This window comes from Carlito syrichta, unplaced genomic scaffold (genome assembly GCF_000164805.1).
Source record: "Carlito syrichta isolate Samal-C Ts95f unplaced genomic scaffold, Tarsius_syrichta-2.0.1 Scaffold308955, whole genome shotgun sequence".
NCBI classification, from domain to species: domain Eukaryota; kingdom Metazoa; phylum Chordata; class Mammalia; order Primates; family Tarsiidae; genus Carlito; species Carlito syrichta.
Window position 1 is genome coordinate 360,014 of NW_007253051.1, and position 16,107 is coordinate 376,120.

The following is a 16,107-nucleotide window of genomic DNA, read 5'->3' on the forward strand; positions in this document are numbered from 1 at the left end:
CACTCCCCTGGGGTGGGCATTCCAAAAGGATCTAATGACTAACTCCTGACAGGCAAAAGAAGGAGCAGCTGGACTCCGGTTGGAGTCTCATTGTCCTACTCCTTATCGTGACTGCGGCTAGCCACTCTTTTCTCAGGTTCCTGCATTCGTTCATCCTCTGACTCTACTGAGTACCGACCGTGTGCCAGGCAGTGATGGAGGCCTTGCCATTTAGCCAGGAGTGGGAGGAGAAGAGTGGGTCTTTTCGGAGGCAGGGCTTACCTCCTGGCCGCAGAGGCTGACAACCTTTATTTTCTCCCTTCCAGAAGTGCCGACCGGCGGGTCGCTCTGCAGCATGTCGCTGAATGCCTGGGAGTGGGAGGATGAGGACCCGGAGAGCATAGAGCCCATCTCCTCCATCACTAGCCTTTACCAGTCCACGAGTGAGTGTGATGTGGAGGAATACCTGAAGGCCAAGGCCAGAGCCCAGGAGTCCGACTCTGACCACCAGTGCAGCAGCCTTGAGTCTTCAGATGAGCCTGCCAGCTCCGATGCGCCCCATGTCGTCCCCTGCAAATTCATCATCTCACTGGCCTTCTCTGCGAATACAAGTAGGTGCTAGAGCAGAATTCTCACACCTTCTGCCAAAAGGAGGTGCATTAATGACTTTTTCCCCAGGAGTTTGGGGCACATATGCCCACATCCTCCCTCCACTTGCCTCCTCCCCTCCCCATAGGGTGGCCAGTGCCAGTCAGGAGCAGAGGTTAAAAAGAAAGAACAGGCCGGACTCGGTGGCTCAGCCTGTAATCCCAGCACTTTGGGAGGTCGAGGTCAGTGGATTGCCTGAGTCCGTGGGTTCGAGACCAGCCCAGGCAACTTGGCGAGACCTCATCTCTACAATAAAGATAAAAAATAGCTGGGCATGGTAGCTCGCATCTGTAGTCCTGGCTACTCGGAAGGCTGAGGCGGAAGGATCGCCGGAACCCAGCAGGTCGACGCTGGGGTGGCCGTGAGCCTGCGTGCCATTGCACTCCAGTCTGGGCAAAGGAGTGAGACTTCAACTCAAACAAACAAACAAACAAACAAACAAAACAGTTTTAGGGACCCAACTGTGGTTGCGTGGGTTTCACATACTTAATCCTCTCAACAGCCCTGAGAAGCAAGTGATGTTCTGTCTGGTTTTTACAGATGAAAAAAACTGCAGAGTGATTAAAACGTTGGTTCCCATGAGCTGGTTGGGCATCACATAATAACTTGTTTAAAATATATTTCCTCAGATCCGTAGAATCAAAGTCTCTGAGTGAGGAGGTGTATCAATTAGCTCTTGCCACAAAAACGCTGTGCAGCAAACCCAAACAAGTCCCCAAGCTCAGTGACTGCAAACAGTATCCAATGTTCTCCTGGACCGGCAAGTCAGTGATCTAGGCTGAGCTCTGCCACACTGGCTCTGCTCTGCTTCGTGTAATTCATCCTCCCAGACAGGTGGACTAGCCCAGACACCTTCTTATTATGGAAAGGCAGATATGCACAAAAGGGCTAACCCAGTCTCACAAATGCTTTTCAAGTCTTTGGGGATCTCCCATCTGCAAACGTTTTGTTGGCCAAAGCAAGTAACATGGCTCAGCACCACCTTGAGAGGCAGAGAAATGTCTTTCACCACTTGGTAAGTCTTGTTTTGTTTTGGTTTACATACTTGAACTAGCCCACCATGATGTGATTTATTTCAGCTTCTCCTTGAATTTTTTTTTTTGAGTTGGAGTCTCACTCCGTCTCCTAGGCTAAAGTGCAGTGGCACATTCATGGCCACCCCAGACTTGACTTGCTGGACTCTGGTGATCATTCTGCCTCAGTCTTCCAAACGCCCAGAGCTATAGGTACACGCTACCATGCCCGGCTAACAAAATCTGATATTCTCCTGGACTGGCAAGTCACTGATCTAGATTAGGGCTCTGTCCCAAATCAGAGGGTTCAATTTAAGCTCAAGGGCAGGCCTTAGTGTCTCCTCCAGCTCTTGCCTCTGGCCAAAGCCCAGCCTCACCTTCTGCATCCTGTCCCCCCATCCACCTCACTTTGGGCAGACAGCTTCATTCACAAGGCTAGACTTTTCCCTCTGCCTAGGATGTCTGCCAGCTTCACTCCTATCACACCCTATTAAGGTCTCCCCAGGAGGCTGTACCCCACTATCCCAGTCAGAGCTTGCTATGCCACCTCTGTTCTTCAGAATCTTATTCATGCTACTATCATTGCACAGGTTACGTTGTACTGTGGCTTCTTTTTTAACCTGCTTCTTAGGGCTGAGAGGGACTAGGGTAAAGCAAGCAAGGTGTCTAAGGTAAAAAATTTAAGGTGATACTCTCAGAGCCATCTGCTCTCCCACGCTGGTCCAGTGATGTGGGGTACGCAGCTGCCCACATCTCCAAGCTCTTTCTTGGCTCCAGGAGACAGCTCTGCTTTTCCTCCCAAGGTTAAAACAAGATTCCTTAAATCTGTATCTTCTAGGTCATAAAGGAAAATATGCAAGTGGGATAGAAAAATATAAGAAACACCCTAAAATGGACAGTCCTATTGCAAAGCTTCGTCAGTTCTACCACATTGAGTATTTCCTCCTGCCAGATGATGGAGAACCTAAAAAAGTTGACATAGTGCTGTTTCCATCGTTGGCCAAATTGTTCCTGGAGTCAGGAGTGAAGGTGTGTATGTTTCTGTGTGTGTGGCCTTGCGTATGGCCAAGTACTCATCGCAAAAAGTGTGCTCCTGCAGCACCGGCTTTACCTCAAGCTTGTGTACCTCGAGCTTGCTGGAAATGCAGCCTCCTGGGCCCTCCTCCTTAGAGGAATCTTTGTTGACCCAATAATACCAATAGTCTGTCTTTTCATTTAGACATTTTTACCCTGTGATTTCTGCAGCTCTTGAGACTTTTCTCTGTGTGTGTGTACATGTGTGTGTGCGTGCGCACACGTGGCCTGCCAGCGGTTTGGTCACTGCTTGGAAGTAATCAGAGAGGATGCTATTTGCAGGTAATTTTGATGACCTGACAGGGCTCAGTAAACAAGGCCCCATTTTCTGCTGAGTTCAGAGCCCCGAGAGAGCCAGGCGCAGAGGGCAGACCAGCAAAGTGAGAGCATGGCTCCGCTGCAGACAAGGGCCAGCTGGCACATGAGTTTTGCTGTGCGTGTTGCTGCCTCTGCCCATTTTTCCCCAGCTAAAGTCTCTGACTGTTGTTTCACACAGACCGTGAAGCCGTGGCTCGAAGGTGACAAAGTCTGGGTGTCGTGGATGCAAACTTTTAGCATCAACGTGACAAAGGAATTCTTAAAGAAAATAAATTTTCACAAAATCACCTTGAGACTTTGGGACACCAGGGACAATGTTTCCAAAAAAGTCAGGTATTACCGAATAAGGATGACTGGCTACTCAGACGACGTGGGATCTCTTGATAAGTCAGGTATTTCAGTTTTATTTGAAATGTTTTTAGAGGCTTGTGGCTTACTCACTAGTAATAGAATAAAAGCCAGTGTTCCCTTCCTTCCTTCACCTAATTTTCACGTGCATATGTTGGTTTCTGTGTCTGTGACATGTCATCCTGCCAGTCGTGTTGGGGAGTTGGGAAGTGCTGCCCAGGAAAGTTATGGCTTTGGTGGGTAGCAACTGTGTGCCCCCACCTTTTGGGCCCTTTTGTCCCAGGGCAGCTCTGATGTGAGCACCCATAGCTGGCCTGGACCGGTATTGTGTGTCCATTGAAAAAAAAAAATTAAGCTGGGCTCGGTGGCACAGCCTGTAATCCCGTGCCTTTGGGAGGCTGAGGTGAGTGGATTTCCTGAGTGGGTTCAAGACCCACCTGGGCAGGCGAGACCTCATCTCTACAATAAATCAAAAAATTAGTCGGGTGTGGTAGTGCATACCTGTAGTTCCAGCTATTTGGAAGGCTGAGGCGGAAGGATCGCCAGAGCCCAGCAGGTCGAGGCTGCGGTGGCTGGGAGTGGCCACTGCACTCCAGTCTGGGCGACAGAGTGAGATTCCAACTCAAAAAAAAAAAAAAAAAAAAAAATTAGAGGATACCAAGAAACAAAAGAGAAAACGTAAGAATTCTACCACCCTGAGACAACCACGTTAATGTTTTCTTTTTCTTCCTTTTCTTTTTTGAGTTGGAGTCTCACTCTGTCACCCAGGCTGAAGTGCAGTGGCACATTCATGGCTACCCCAGCGTTGACCTGCTGGGCTCTGGTGATCCTTCTGCCTCAGCCTTCCAAGTAGCCGTAACTATAGGTGTGCACTGTCATGCCCGGCTAATTTTTTTTAATCTTTTTTTTTTTAAATGAGAAAACAGAATTTATTGAGAGGACAGAAAAACTCCCACAGTGGAAGGGGACCCGAAGGGTTTGCCCCTAATTTTTTGATTTATTGTAGAGATGAGATCTTGCCAGTTTGTCCAGGCTGTCCTTGAACCCATGAACTCAGGCAGTCCTCTCACCTTGTCCTCTCAAAGTGCTGAGATTACAGGCTTGAGCCACCGTGCTCAGCCCATGTTAACATTTCCATGTTAACTAAACTCTTGTGCAAATATTATATCAATGTCAGAAAGTCTTCTGAATTCCCCTTGAAGGAGAGAGCCAGGAGTGGTGGAAAGACCCAGGCTTTGAAGTCAGACAGCTGAATTCAGTCCTATTTCCATCTTGTACTAGTTGGTGACCTTGGGCACATTCCTGCTTATCCATTTCTCAGCTGAAAAAAGGTAAAATGAATAGTATGCATAGTACCTACTTTACTGTACTGAAGGCAGGGTGGTGGGAGTGCTCCACCCTGGCACAAGCAACAAGGAGCGTGTACGTTGTCTATAGAGGATTTAAGAATTATAGTAAAATGCTACCAATTAAACTGGGACATGGCATTAAGTTTAAGATGCACCCTGATGTTTAGAGGTGCTAAAAGATGTGCATATGAAATCAGTGTACTATTATGGTTGTCACTATACCCCCTTTTCAGTGAGCAAACGGGAGAACTGTTGCCTGCTTGAAGTGTGGGATGGTGCCAGAATGGGAATCCAGTTCTGCACGACGGGAAAACATTGACTTCCAGTTTTTTCGCCTGCCTTCTCAAGGAGTCTTTCTCCCTTTGGAGGTCTGGGACTCCCACTTTTTAATCTTTTGTTTATATCCAGGCTCTAAACCACTTGCATGAGATGTCCTTGGTGTGACTGTCCAATGCAGATTCTAGGGCCTAACCTGGAGCTGCTGAACCAGAATTTCTGGTCAGCATCTGTCTTGAGGTAGGCTTTTTCTAGAACAGGGTGCTGAGGTAGGGGTATCATAAAGGCTGCCTGGAGGAGAAGCCATGGCAGCTAAGATTGTAAAGGTAGTGGGAATCAGGTAGCCAGAAAAGGAAGGAGGAAGGGCATTCTAGACCCTGTAGGAGAGTCCTTGGGCCTCTTGCTGTGAGTGTTCTTAAGATGATGGTACTTGGTCTTTCTTAAACTCTGTCTCAAGCCTGGCATCACTGCCTATTATTATTATTATTATTGTTATTTTGAGAAAGCAGGATTTCTTGAGAGGACAGAAAAGCTCCCAGAGTGGAAGGGTACCAGAGGGGGTTGCCCCACTGCCTCTTATTTTAAAAAGTGTTTCCCACTAAAAAAAAGCAGTGAACTGGGTGTGGTAGCTTGCTCCCATAGTCAGCTACTCGAGCCTGAGGTGGGAGGATCACTTGAGCCTAGGTGTTTAAGGCTGCAGTGAGCTATGATCAAGCCACTACACTCCAGCCTGGGTGACAGAGTAAGACCCCACCTCAAAAAAAAAAAAAAGCAGTGCATATTCACTTTGTGAAATAATCTAGGAATAGACTAACAAAAAGAAAAAATTAACATCACCTGATGTCTGCCCAGAGATAGCCATTTTTCCTGTGAATCCAGTGTTTTAAGTCCTGCCTTTCGTCTCTTAAAAAGATTTCTTATAGAAACTTCTTTCTTTGGAGTGTAGAAACACCATAAGAGGTCTCTTTCAGATTTCGAAAGGGATAGGCAATTTCTTCGGATGCCATGTAGGTCACATGCCAGAACTTTTAAACCTTTAGCCTGCTGGTCTTATACATAGCACCTTCCAACTAAAGTTAGCATGTTTTGGCTGCACTTGGTGGCTCAGCCTGTAATCCCAGCACTTTGGGAGGTCGAGGCGAGTGGATTGCCTGAGCCTGCGGGTTCGAGACCAGCCTGAGCAACTTGGCGAGACCTCATCTCTACAATAAATAAAAAATTAGCAGGCATGGTAGTGTGCACCTGTAGTTCCGGCTACTTGGAAGACTGAAGTAGAAGGCTCACCGGAGCCAGCAGGTGGACGCTGGGGTGGCCATGAGTGTGCCACTGCACTCCAGCCTGGGCGACAGAATGAGACTCCAACTCAAAAAAAAAAAAGAAAGCATATCTTTTTGCTTCAATCTTTTCATCCTCTTGGTTTCTCAGTAGTGGAAAAAGATCATGATCCTTGACGCCCCAAGTTGTATTTGACTCCTCCTAGGCTCTCGATTCTTGGCCAGCCCACCCAATACCTCACGGTGTCTCCCCATCTACTGTTCTTGGGCGGTCTCTGTCCTTCGGTGTCTTCTCCCTCCTGCCTCCTGCTCTCACTGCATTCAGGCTTTTTCCTGTCTCCTCTCTCCTGCCAATGCTGCCTGATTTTTCTGTATCACCTCACTGCCCTGGCGTTGCATTGCTCTGCAGCTTTTCACAACTTCCCGGTGCCTTGGAGAGCCAAGTCCAGGCTTCTAAGTCAGGCCTGGCAGGCATTTTGTAATCTGCTTCCCAAGGCTGCTTCTTATTGCCACTCCCCCTTCATGCTGTGGCCCATCTCCTGGCCCTTGAAGACACTAGACTTTCTTGGGATGGGGCCTGCTGTCAGGCAGCTGGGCATACCTTGGGGGCTCTCAGCCTCACATCTTTCTCCAAAAATGTAAACTATCCTTCAACACTGACTCAACCTTCACTTTCTTTTTGTTTTGTTTTTTGAGTTGGAGTCTCACTCTGTCGCCCAGACTGGAGGGCAGTGGCCACTCCCGGCCACCGCAGCCTGGACCTGCTGGGCTCCGGCGATCCTTCCGCCTCCGCCTTCCGAGTAGCCGGAATTACAGGCGTGTGCTACCATGCCTGGCTAATTTTTTGATTTATTGTAGAGATGAGGTCTCGCCTGCCCAGGTGGGTCTCGAACCCGTGGGCTCAGGCAGTCCACTCTCCTCAGCCTCCCAAAGGTTCAGGATTACAGGCTGAGCTACCCAGCCAGCTTCAACCTTCACTTTTTTCCCCCACCTCTTTCTTGTAACTTCTGTCATCTCCTTTCATTCATTATCTCCATTTGTTTATGACCCTATCTGTGCTTGGTTGCCATTATATGCATGTAAGGCCTCGTATTGATGGAAGTGAAGGGTATTGTGGGGCTGACTCCCTATCTGGGAACAAGAAGCTCTGGGTATAATTCTGGCTTTGCTAAGGACCAGCTTTCTGGCCACAGGAAAGTTACTTAAGTGTCAAATTCCTTGTCTGTAAAGTGAAGGAAATGGTAAGAAAAGGCAATACCTTCCTTTTTAAAGTGAAATGTGATGATTCAGTGGAACAACACAAGTCAAGTTCTTAGTGGTCTTTTTTTTTTTTTAAAAAAAACACCTAGACTCAAGTAATCTTTTTGCCTCAGCCTCCCAAGTAGCTGGGATACAGACAAGATTCATCATACTGGCTCATTTTAAAAATTTTTGTAGAGATTCGAACTTCTGGACTCAAGCAGGCCTCCCACCTTGGCCCTCCAAAATGCTGGGATTGTAGGGGTAAGCCACCACACCCAGCCTGGTTAGTGATCTTATTTGGGAGAAGTCATTGCCAGTTAAGGTCTAAGAACCTCTTCCAAACGTGTGTGGTTATTCTTTTGAGTTTCCTGGTATTTGGAGGCAGCTTCCTAGGCAGCAGCTCTAGGAAGGCACCGACCTCATCTATCCTATCCACTGCTTTACCTTCATCACGAGAAAAGTGATTGTCACATACAGGCATACCTAGATTTATTGCACTTTGTTTTATTGTGTTTCATAGTTGTCACCTTTTTTACAAATTGAAGTTTGTGGCAACCCTGTATTGAGCAAGTCTATTGCTGCCATTTTCCCAACAGCATCATGTGCTCAATTTGTGTCTCTGTGTCACATTTTGGTAATCCTTCCAACATTTCAAGCTTTTTCATTATTATATCTATTATGGTGATCTGTGATCAGTGATCTTTGATGTGACTATTGTAAATGTTTTGGGGTGCCATGAACCGTGCCCATATAAGAACAGCAAAAAACATTTTTTTTTTGAGTTAAGAGTCTCACTTTGTCACCTAGGCTGTAGTGCAGTGGCATGTTCACAATAACCCCAGTGTCAACCTGCTGGGCTCAGATGATCCTTCCACCTCAGCCTTCCAAGTAGCTGGAACTACAGGCGCATGCTACCATGCCTGGCTAATTTTTTGATTTATTGTAGAGATGAGGGCTCGCCAAGTTGCCTAGGCTGTTTTTGAACCCGTGGGCTCAGGCAATCCTCTCACCTTGGCCTCCTAAAGTGCTGGGATTACAGGCTTGAGCCACCACGCCTGGCCAGAAATTTAATTGATAAATGTTGTATGTGTTCTGACTGCTCCACTGACTACCCATTTCCCTGTCTCTCTCCCTTTCCTCAGGCCTCCCTACTCCCTGAGACACAACAATATTGAGGTTAGGCCAATTAGTAACCCTAACCCTACAGTGGCCTCTAAGTTTTCAAGTGAAAGCAAGAGTCACATATCTCTCACCTAAAATCAAAAGCTAGAAGATTGACCAGGCTCAGTGGCTCAGTCTGTAATCCCAGTACTTTGGGAAGCCAAGGCAAGTGGATTGCCTGAGCCTGCGGGTTCGAGTCAGCCTGGGCAACTTGGTGAGACTTTGTCTCTACAATAAAATCAAAACTTAGCCAGGTGTGGTAGCACATGCCTGTAGTTCTTGTTACTTGGAAGGCTGAGGCAGAAGGATCACTGGAGCCCAGCAGGTCAATGCTGGGGTGGCTGTGAGCGTGCCACTGCACTCCAGACTGGGCCACTGCACTCCAGACTGGAGTGAGACTCCAACTCAAAAGAAAAGAAAATCAGCCAGGCTCGGTGGCTCAGCCTGTAATCCTGTGCCTTTGGGAGGCTGAGGTGAGTGGATTGCCTGAGCCCGCGGGTTCGAGACCCGCCTGGGCAGCAACACCTCATCTCTACAATAAATCAAAAAATCAGCCGGGCGTGGTAGCGCGTGCCTGTAATTCTGGCTACTCGGAAGGCTAAGGCGGAAGGATCGCCGGGGCCCAACAGGTCGAGGCTGCGGTGGCCGGGAGCGGCCACTGCACTCCAGTCTGGGTGACAGAGTGAGACTCCAACTCAAAAAAAAAAAAAAAAAAAAAAAGAAAAGAAAAGAAAATCAAACCAGCCACGACATTCCTTTAAGCTGTAGCCTAATCCAGAACAAGGCCCTAACTCTCTTCAATTCTGTGAAGGTTGAGAGAGAGGTGAGGAAGCTGTAGAAGAAAAGTTGGAAGCTAGAGAGGACAGTTCATGGCATTTTAAAAAAGAAGCTGACTCTGTAACAGAAAGTACAAGGTGAAGCTGCAAGTGCTGGTGAAGGAGCTGCCGCAAGTTATCCAGAAGATCTAGCTAAGATAATAGGTGATGGTGGCTACACGGAACTACAGATTTTCAATGTTGATGGAACAGACTTATATTGGAAGAAGAAGTCATCCAGGACTCTCATAGCTTGAGGGAGGAAGTCAATGGCTGACTACAAAGCTTCAAAGGACAGCAGGTTGACTCTTTCTTAGGGATCAACACAGCTGATGTCTTTAAACTGAATCCAGTGTTCATCTGCCGTTCCCAAAACCCTAAGGCCCTTATGAATGTTGCTAAATCTACCCTGCCTGCATGCTAATAATGGAACAACAAAGCCTGGATGACAGCACATCTGTTCACAGCATGGTTTACTGATCATTTTAAGTCCACTGTTGAGATCTACTACTTAGAAAGAAAGATTCCTTACAAAAGTGCCAATGATTGACAGTATACCTGGTCACCCAAGCGCTCTGATGGAGATGTACAAGGAGATGAATGTTGTTTTCATGCCTGCTAACACAGCATCCCTTCTTCAGCCTGTGGACCAAGGAGTAAATTTGATTTTACATCTCATTATTTAAGAAATATATTTGATGAGGCTGCAGCTGCCATAGATGGTGATTCCTCTGATGGATACTGGCAAGGTACATTGAAAACTTTCTGGAAGTGAACACATCATTCTGGATGTCATTAAGAACATTCATGACTCATGAGCAGAGGTCAAAATAGTAACATTAACCACAGTTTAGAAGTTGATTTCAGCCCTCCTGAATGACTTTGGGGAGTTCAAGACTTCAGTGGAGGAAGTTAGATATGTTAGAAATAGCAAGAGAACTAGAATTAGAAGTGGAGCCTGACGATGTAACTGAATTGCTGCAATCTCATGATAAAACTTGAACAGATGAGCATTTCTTCATATGAATGAGCAAAGAAAGTGTTTCCTTGAGAAGGGATATACTCTTGGTGAAGATGCTGTGAACATTATTAAAATGACAGCAAAGGATTATTCTAAAATATTTCATAAACTTAGTTGATAAAGCAGTGGCAGGGTTTGAGAGGATCAACTCTAATTTTGAAAGAAATTTTAACGTGGGCAAAATGCTATCCAACAGCATCACATGCTACAGAGAAATCTTTCACAAAAGAAAGAGTCCTCCAATGTGGTAAACTTCACTGTGGCCTTATTTTAAGAAATTGCCACAGCCACCCCAACCTTCTGCAACCACCACCCTGATTAGTCAGCACCCATCAACATTGAGGCAAGGCCCTCCCCCAGCAAAAAGATTACAACTTGCTGAAGGCTCAGAGGATTGTTAGCATCTTTTAGCAATAAAGTATTTTAAATTAAGGTGTGTATGTTACATTGATTTTTAAAGAGATAATGCTGTTGCACACTTAACAGACTACAGTATAGTGTAAACATACTTTTATGTGCATTGGGAAACCAAAAAATTTGTGTGACTCACTTATTTATTTATTATTGTGATATTTACTTTATTGTGGCATTCTGAAACTGAACCATAGTATCCCTGAGGCATGCCTATAATATATATTCAGTCATTATTTCTGATTGATTGAGTCAGTGATCATTTTTTATCTGGAATTCTAGAGGAAGTGAGGCATTTGGTTTTAAATCAGAGAAGATTATCTGAACAGAGCACTGAGAAAGCCACCATTTTCAGAGAGGAGTGGAATCAGAAGTATCCACCAGGAAATCAAGAAAAAACAGAAAAACATTCAAAGTCTTTGCAAGGTGAGTGGAGACAACTTTGTGGACAAGCTGAGTACAAGACTATGGTAGGGAACGTGGTTGACTGGTGCCTCTGGTGACGTGCATGTATACTGGTACCCCTCCTGTATCAGCCACTGCAGCTGGCGTGGATCATCGTGCCAAGGCAATACTGCTCTTGATGTATGGCTCACTTTTTGTTGTTGGTTCTTTTTCTTTTTTTTTTTTTAACTTAATTTTTGTTTGTTCTGTGACTTTCCAGAAACTTTCTGCTCATTGACGTGTACCTGGTCACCCAGGAACTTGGGAATCTTGGGAGTGTTTTCATGTATTCATATATTTTTATTATTTTCTGACTATAGAAGCTATATATGTGGTTTTAAGAAAATTCAGTGAATATAAAAGGTATAAAACAAGCAGGGAAAATTCTCTATAACTCTTTCACCAGGAACAATGTAATATTTTGGTTATTATATTATGGCAATTTTTTTGTGTTTTAGAATTTTTTTGTACATACATGAGGATATATACTTCTATATTCTGAGATTATTAATATGTCATAACATACATTTTTCATAAACTTAATTTTTCCACATATAAATATTCTGTAAACTTTACTTGGGGTGACTACATAGTGTTTAATCTGCTGATAGGACTGCAATTTTCTTTTCTTTTTTTTTTTTTTTTTGCGTTGGAGTCTTACTTCATTGCCCGGGTGGGAGTGCAGTGACACACTCATGACCACCCTAGCATCGACCTGCTGGGCTCTGATGATCCTTCTGCCTCAACCTTCCAAGTGGCTGGAACTACAGGTGTTCACTACCATGCCTGGCTAATTTTTGACTTATGGTAGAGATGAGGTCTTGCCAAGTTGCCCAGGCTGGTCTTGAACCCATGGGCTCAGGCAATCCACTTGCCTTGACCTCCCAAAGTGCTGGGATTACAGGCTGAATCACTGAACCCAGCCTAGGACTACACTTTTTATAACCATTTCTTATGGTGGGAGTTTGGGAATCTTGGGAGTGTTTTCATTATTATCAAATGTAAACCGTGCTGAAGTGGACAATTTAACTTTTTTTCTTTTTTTTTTCCTCTGTGGGGGGTGTTATAAAAGGAACTTGAGGCCTCCTCTTGTCTCCATTTCTCCAAATACTGAAAGTTAGCCTGTATATTTATTCATTCATTCACTCATTTATTAACAGCAAACCTTTTTACTGAATGCTTACCATGTACCAGGCCTTCTGTCTGAAAACTGGGATTACAGAAATGTGTAAGGGGCCCTTGTTTCTTAGTGAACTGGAATGGAGCAAGAAGTTTGGAGACATTTCCTAATATTTTCAGGTTTTCACCAAGCAGAGCTTGAAACGTCTTCCAAGAACGGTGAGGAATATGAAAAGTCACTCAAATCGGATGATCCTTCCACAGTCCGGTAAGGCTTGAACCATGCTGTTTTGGAAAGTGGAAGTGGAGCCCTTCTTGTGCATGTCCTACCTTAAGTCATCTATGACCATCTATCCATCTGTTCATCTCTATCCCCATCTGTATAAGTTAGGTTTTTGTAGTAGGTCTGATTAAGTCGGCGCTCATGAAAATCCAGGTGAAATTAAAAGAACGGGAAAAGGGAAGCTTGGGTTTATGAGTATATGTTGTACATCAGGCTTTCTGTATGTATTTTTTTTTATCTCATTTAAATCTTATCATGATAACTTTGTGAGGTGGCATTACTATCTCCATTTTCTATGCAAGGTGACTGAGTAGTTAAATGATTTGTGCAAACTTATGAAAGCAGAGTTCTTGATTAAACCAGGATTCCAACCTACTTCTTCAGAATCCTGAATTTATGACTTTTCCTACTGTGACTACAGTTTGTTTTAGGCCCTCTGTCAGAGTGAGAAGAGTCTGGAAAAGTAGGGTCTGGAGAAGGATGCTGTGAGGACCAGGGAGAGAATGGAAGCCCAGCTGGTGGTTTGGGGGAATAGGATGGGAAGAACCAAGAGAATATGTTATTAAACAATCCTGCTTTTTTTTTTTCTTTTTGAGTTGGAGTCTCACTCTGTCACCCAGGCTGGAGTGCAGTGGCACACTCATGGCCATTGCAGCCTCGACCTTCTGGGCTGGACTCAGGCAATTCTTCCACCTTAACCTCCTAATTAGCTGAAACTACAGGCATCCGCCACCATGCCCAGCTAATTTTTTGATGTATTGCAGAGAAGAAGTCTCACCAAGTTGCCCAGGCTGTTCTTGAACTCCTGGGCTCAGGCAGTCCTCTCACCTCTGCTTCCCAAAGTGCTGGGATTACAGACTTGAGTCACCATGCCTGGCCTAATTCTGCTTTTTAAAAATTGTTTTTGTATTGAATTTATAGATTAATTTGGGAAGAATTGACATTTTTATGTTGTCAGGTTATTCCATCCATGATCATGGTATACCTTTTTACTTAATTCCAACCTTTCTTTATATCCTTTAAATAAGTTTTTTTTTTTTTCTTCTCCTAGATGTTTTGGATAATTCCTATTAGTGTTTTAAGGTTTTGGTTGCTTTTATTTTATTTTTTTTTATTTTTGGTTTTTTTTTTTTTTTTGGCAATTTAAATAATTTTTTAAATGTAAAGATGTGGGATACCATTCAGGGTTAGGTATACAAACATTGATCATGCAGGTACTCCTGGTTGCTTTTATAAAAATATATTCTTTTCCATTATATTTTCAAGTTGGTTAGACTTCAAAGGTATAGTCTGCGGATAAAGTGTCAGCATTACTGGGGATCTTGGAAGAAATGTAAGAAATTTCAGTCATGCCCCAGGCTTAGCTGAGCTATACTCAGCCATTTATTTGATAATAACCCCAGGTGTTCCATATGTACACTGAAAGAGGAAAAGCACTGGGTTAGAGGAATGCAATGTCATTTGAAGAATAGATTCTCAGATCCAGTCCCTAATTTTTTTCACCTGCATTAACTTTTCTCTTTGTGGATTTTCTAGATGGAGTTCTCCAAGAACACCAACTGTTTCTTTGGCAGGAGCAACCATGATGGAGATCAAGGAATTACTTGAGAGAGCATCATTTAGCAGCTTCACAAACATGTTAGACAGACAAAAGTCTCAAAGTAAGTCAGGATGGGATTTTGGAATTTTATAATATAACTGGTTTGGAAGAATTATGAAATATCTTAAATTCAGTAAGATTCTTTTGTATTTGATCAAATGTTACTCAGAAGTGAAAGACTGGGTGCAGTGCTTCATGACTGTAATCTCAGCACTTTGGGAGGCTGAGGCAGGCAGATTGCCAGGAGCTGAAGATCGGCCTAGGAAACCTAGTGCATCCTCGTCTCTGCAGAAAATAGAAAAATTAATCAAGCATGGTAGCTCACACCTATAGTCGCAGCTACTTGGGAGGGTGAGGCAGAAGGATCACCTGAGCCTAGGAAATTGAGGCTGTGGTGAGCCATGATCATGTCACTGCAGTCCAGCCTGGGCAGCAGAATTAGACTCTGATTCCAAGAGCAAAAAACAAAACAAAAAAAAATGAAACAAAGTAAAAGAATACTGTACACATTTACACATTTTCAGCTTAACCACCCCATCCCTACTGTCCATCCATCTATTCTCATCTATCCATCCCTGTTCATTCATTCATCCATCTATCCATCTGTGTCCCCACCTATATTTATCCATTCCTCCATTGACCCTCCATCCCTGCCATCCATCCATTTGGCCTGTCACTTCTCATCTCATTCTCTCACCTTCATCATCCCATCCATCCACCTTGTCTATCTCATTTCACTCTACACACACACACACACACACACACACACACACACACACACACACACACATTTGAGTTAGGGTCTCACTTTGTCACCCAGGTTGGAGTGCAGTGGCATGATCACAGCTGACTGAAGCCTTGACCACTTGGACTTAAGTGATCCTCCAGCCTCAGAATCACAAGTAGCTGGGACTGCAGGCGCATACCATCATGCCTGGCTTATTTTTTTATTTCTGTGGAGATGAGGTCTCACTATGTTGCACAGGCTGGTCTCAAAATCTTGGACTCAAGCAGTCCTTCCACCTTGACTTCCCAAAGTGCTGGGATTACAGATGTGAGCCACCACACCCAGCCTAAGAGGGACTTTCAAATAAAGAATTTAAATTCTGTTATAGATGCCATGGTAAGGGTGGGTATGTGGTATGTTGGGGAAGGACAAAAGAGTGGGGATATGGAAGGACTCTCCTCCTTGAAAGATAAGCAGATATTTGCTTCTTAAGAAGTTGAGTTTCTAGTATGAGGTGGAAAAATTCTAGTCAGTAGGTGTAGCTGCAGTCTCCTGGAGTGGGCCATTTCATGTTTGTTCAGCTATTACTGCTCCAGACAGATCAAGTCCTTATCTCTCAATCAGTTACCTGTTTTTTCCTAACATTGGCCTGGTTCTAGGGCAACAATCTGAGGGAACAGAGAGAAGTGCCTGTCTGAGCCCGGCTCGCTGCTGGTTGGAGACACTGTTGAATACAACTCATTACTATTCTTTTTTAAGTTCTGTAAGCACTATCCACACTTCCACATCTGAACACCTCTCACCACCTTCTGAATTTTCTCTTTTCTAGATTCAACAGGGTCACTATTTTTAAAATGTGCTTTGAACATTTTAATGAAGTTTTTATTTTATTATTTATTTATTTATTTATTTTTGAGTTGGAGTCTCACTCTGTCGCCCAGACTGGAGTGCAGTGGCCACTCCCGGCCACTGCAGCCTCGACCTGCTGGGCTCCGGCAATCCTTC

General features: G+C 44.5%; 1 protein-coding gene across 1 annotated transcript in view; it reads left to right on the plus strand.

The window, feature by feature from the left end:
- The first annotated feature begins 329 nt into the window (after positions 1 to 329).
- Positions 330 to 16,107, plus strand: part of KIAA1257 (KIAA1257 ortholog) — a 35,077-nt gene continuing 19,299 nt past the window's right edge. The window contains exons 1-6 of the mRNA XM_008066485.2: positions 330 to 590; positions 2,479 to 2,669; positions 3,211 to 3,424; positions 11,212 to 11,355; positions 12,673 to 12,760; positions 14,312 to 14,436. Of these exons, the coding sequence (XP_008064676.1) occupies positions 335 to 590; positions 2,479 to 2,669; positions 3,211 to 3,424; positions 11,212 to 11,355; positions 12,673 to 12,760; positions 14,312 to 14,436 (1,018 nt within the window). The 5' untranslated portion in view covers positions 330 to 334. The remainder of the gene's footprint in view (positions 591 to 2,478; positions 2,670 to 3,210; positions 3,425 to 11,211; positions 11,356 to 12,672; positions 12,761 to 14,311; positions 14,437 to 16,107) is intronic.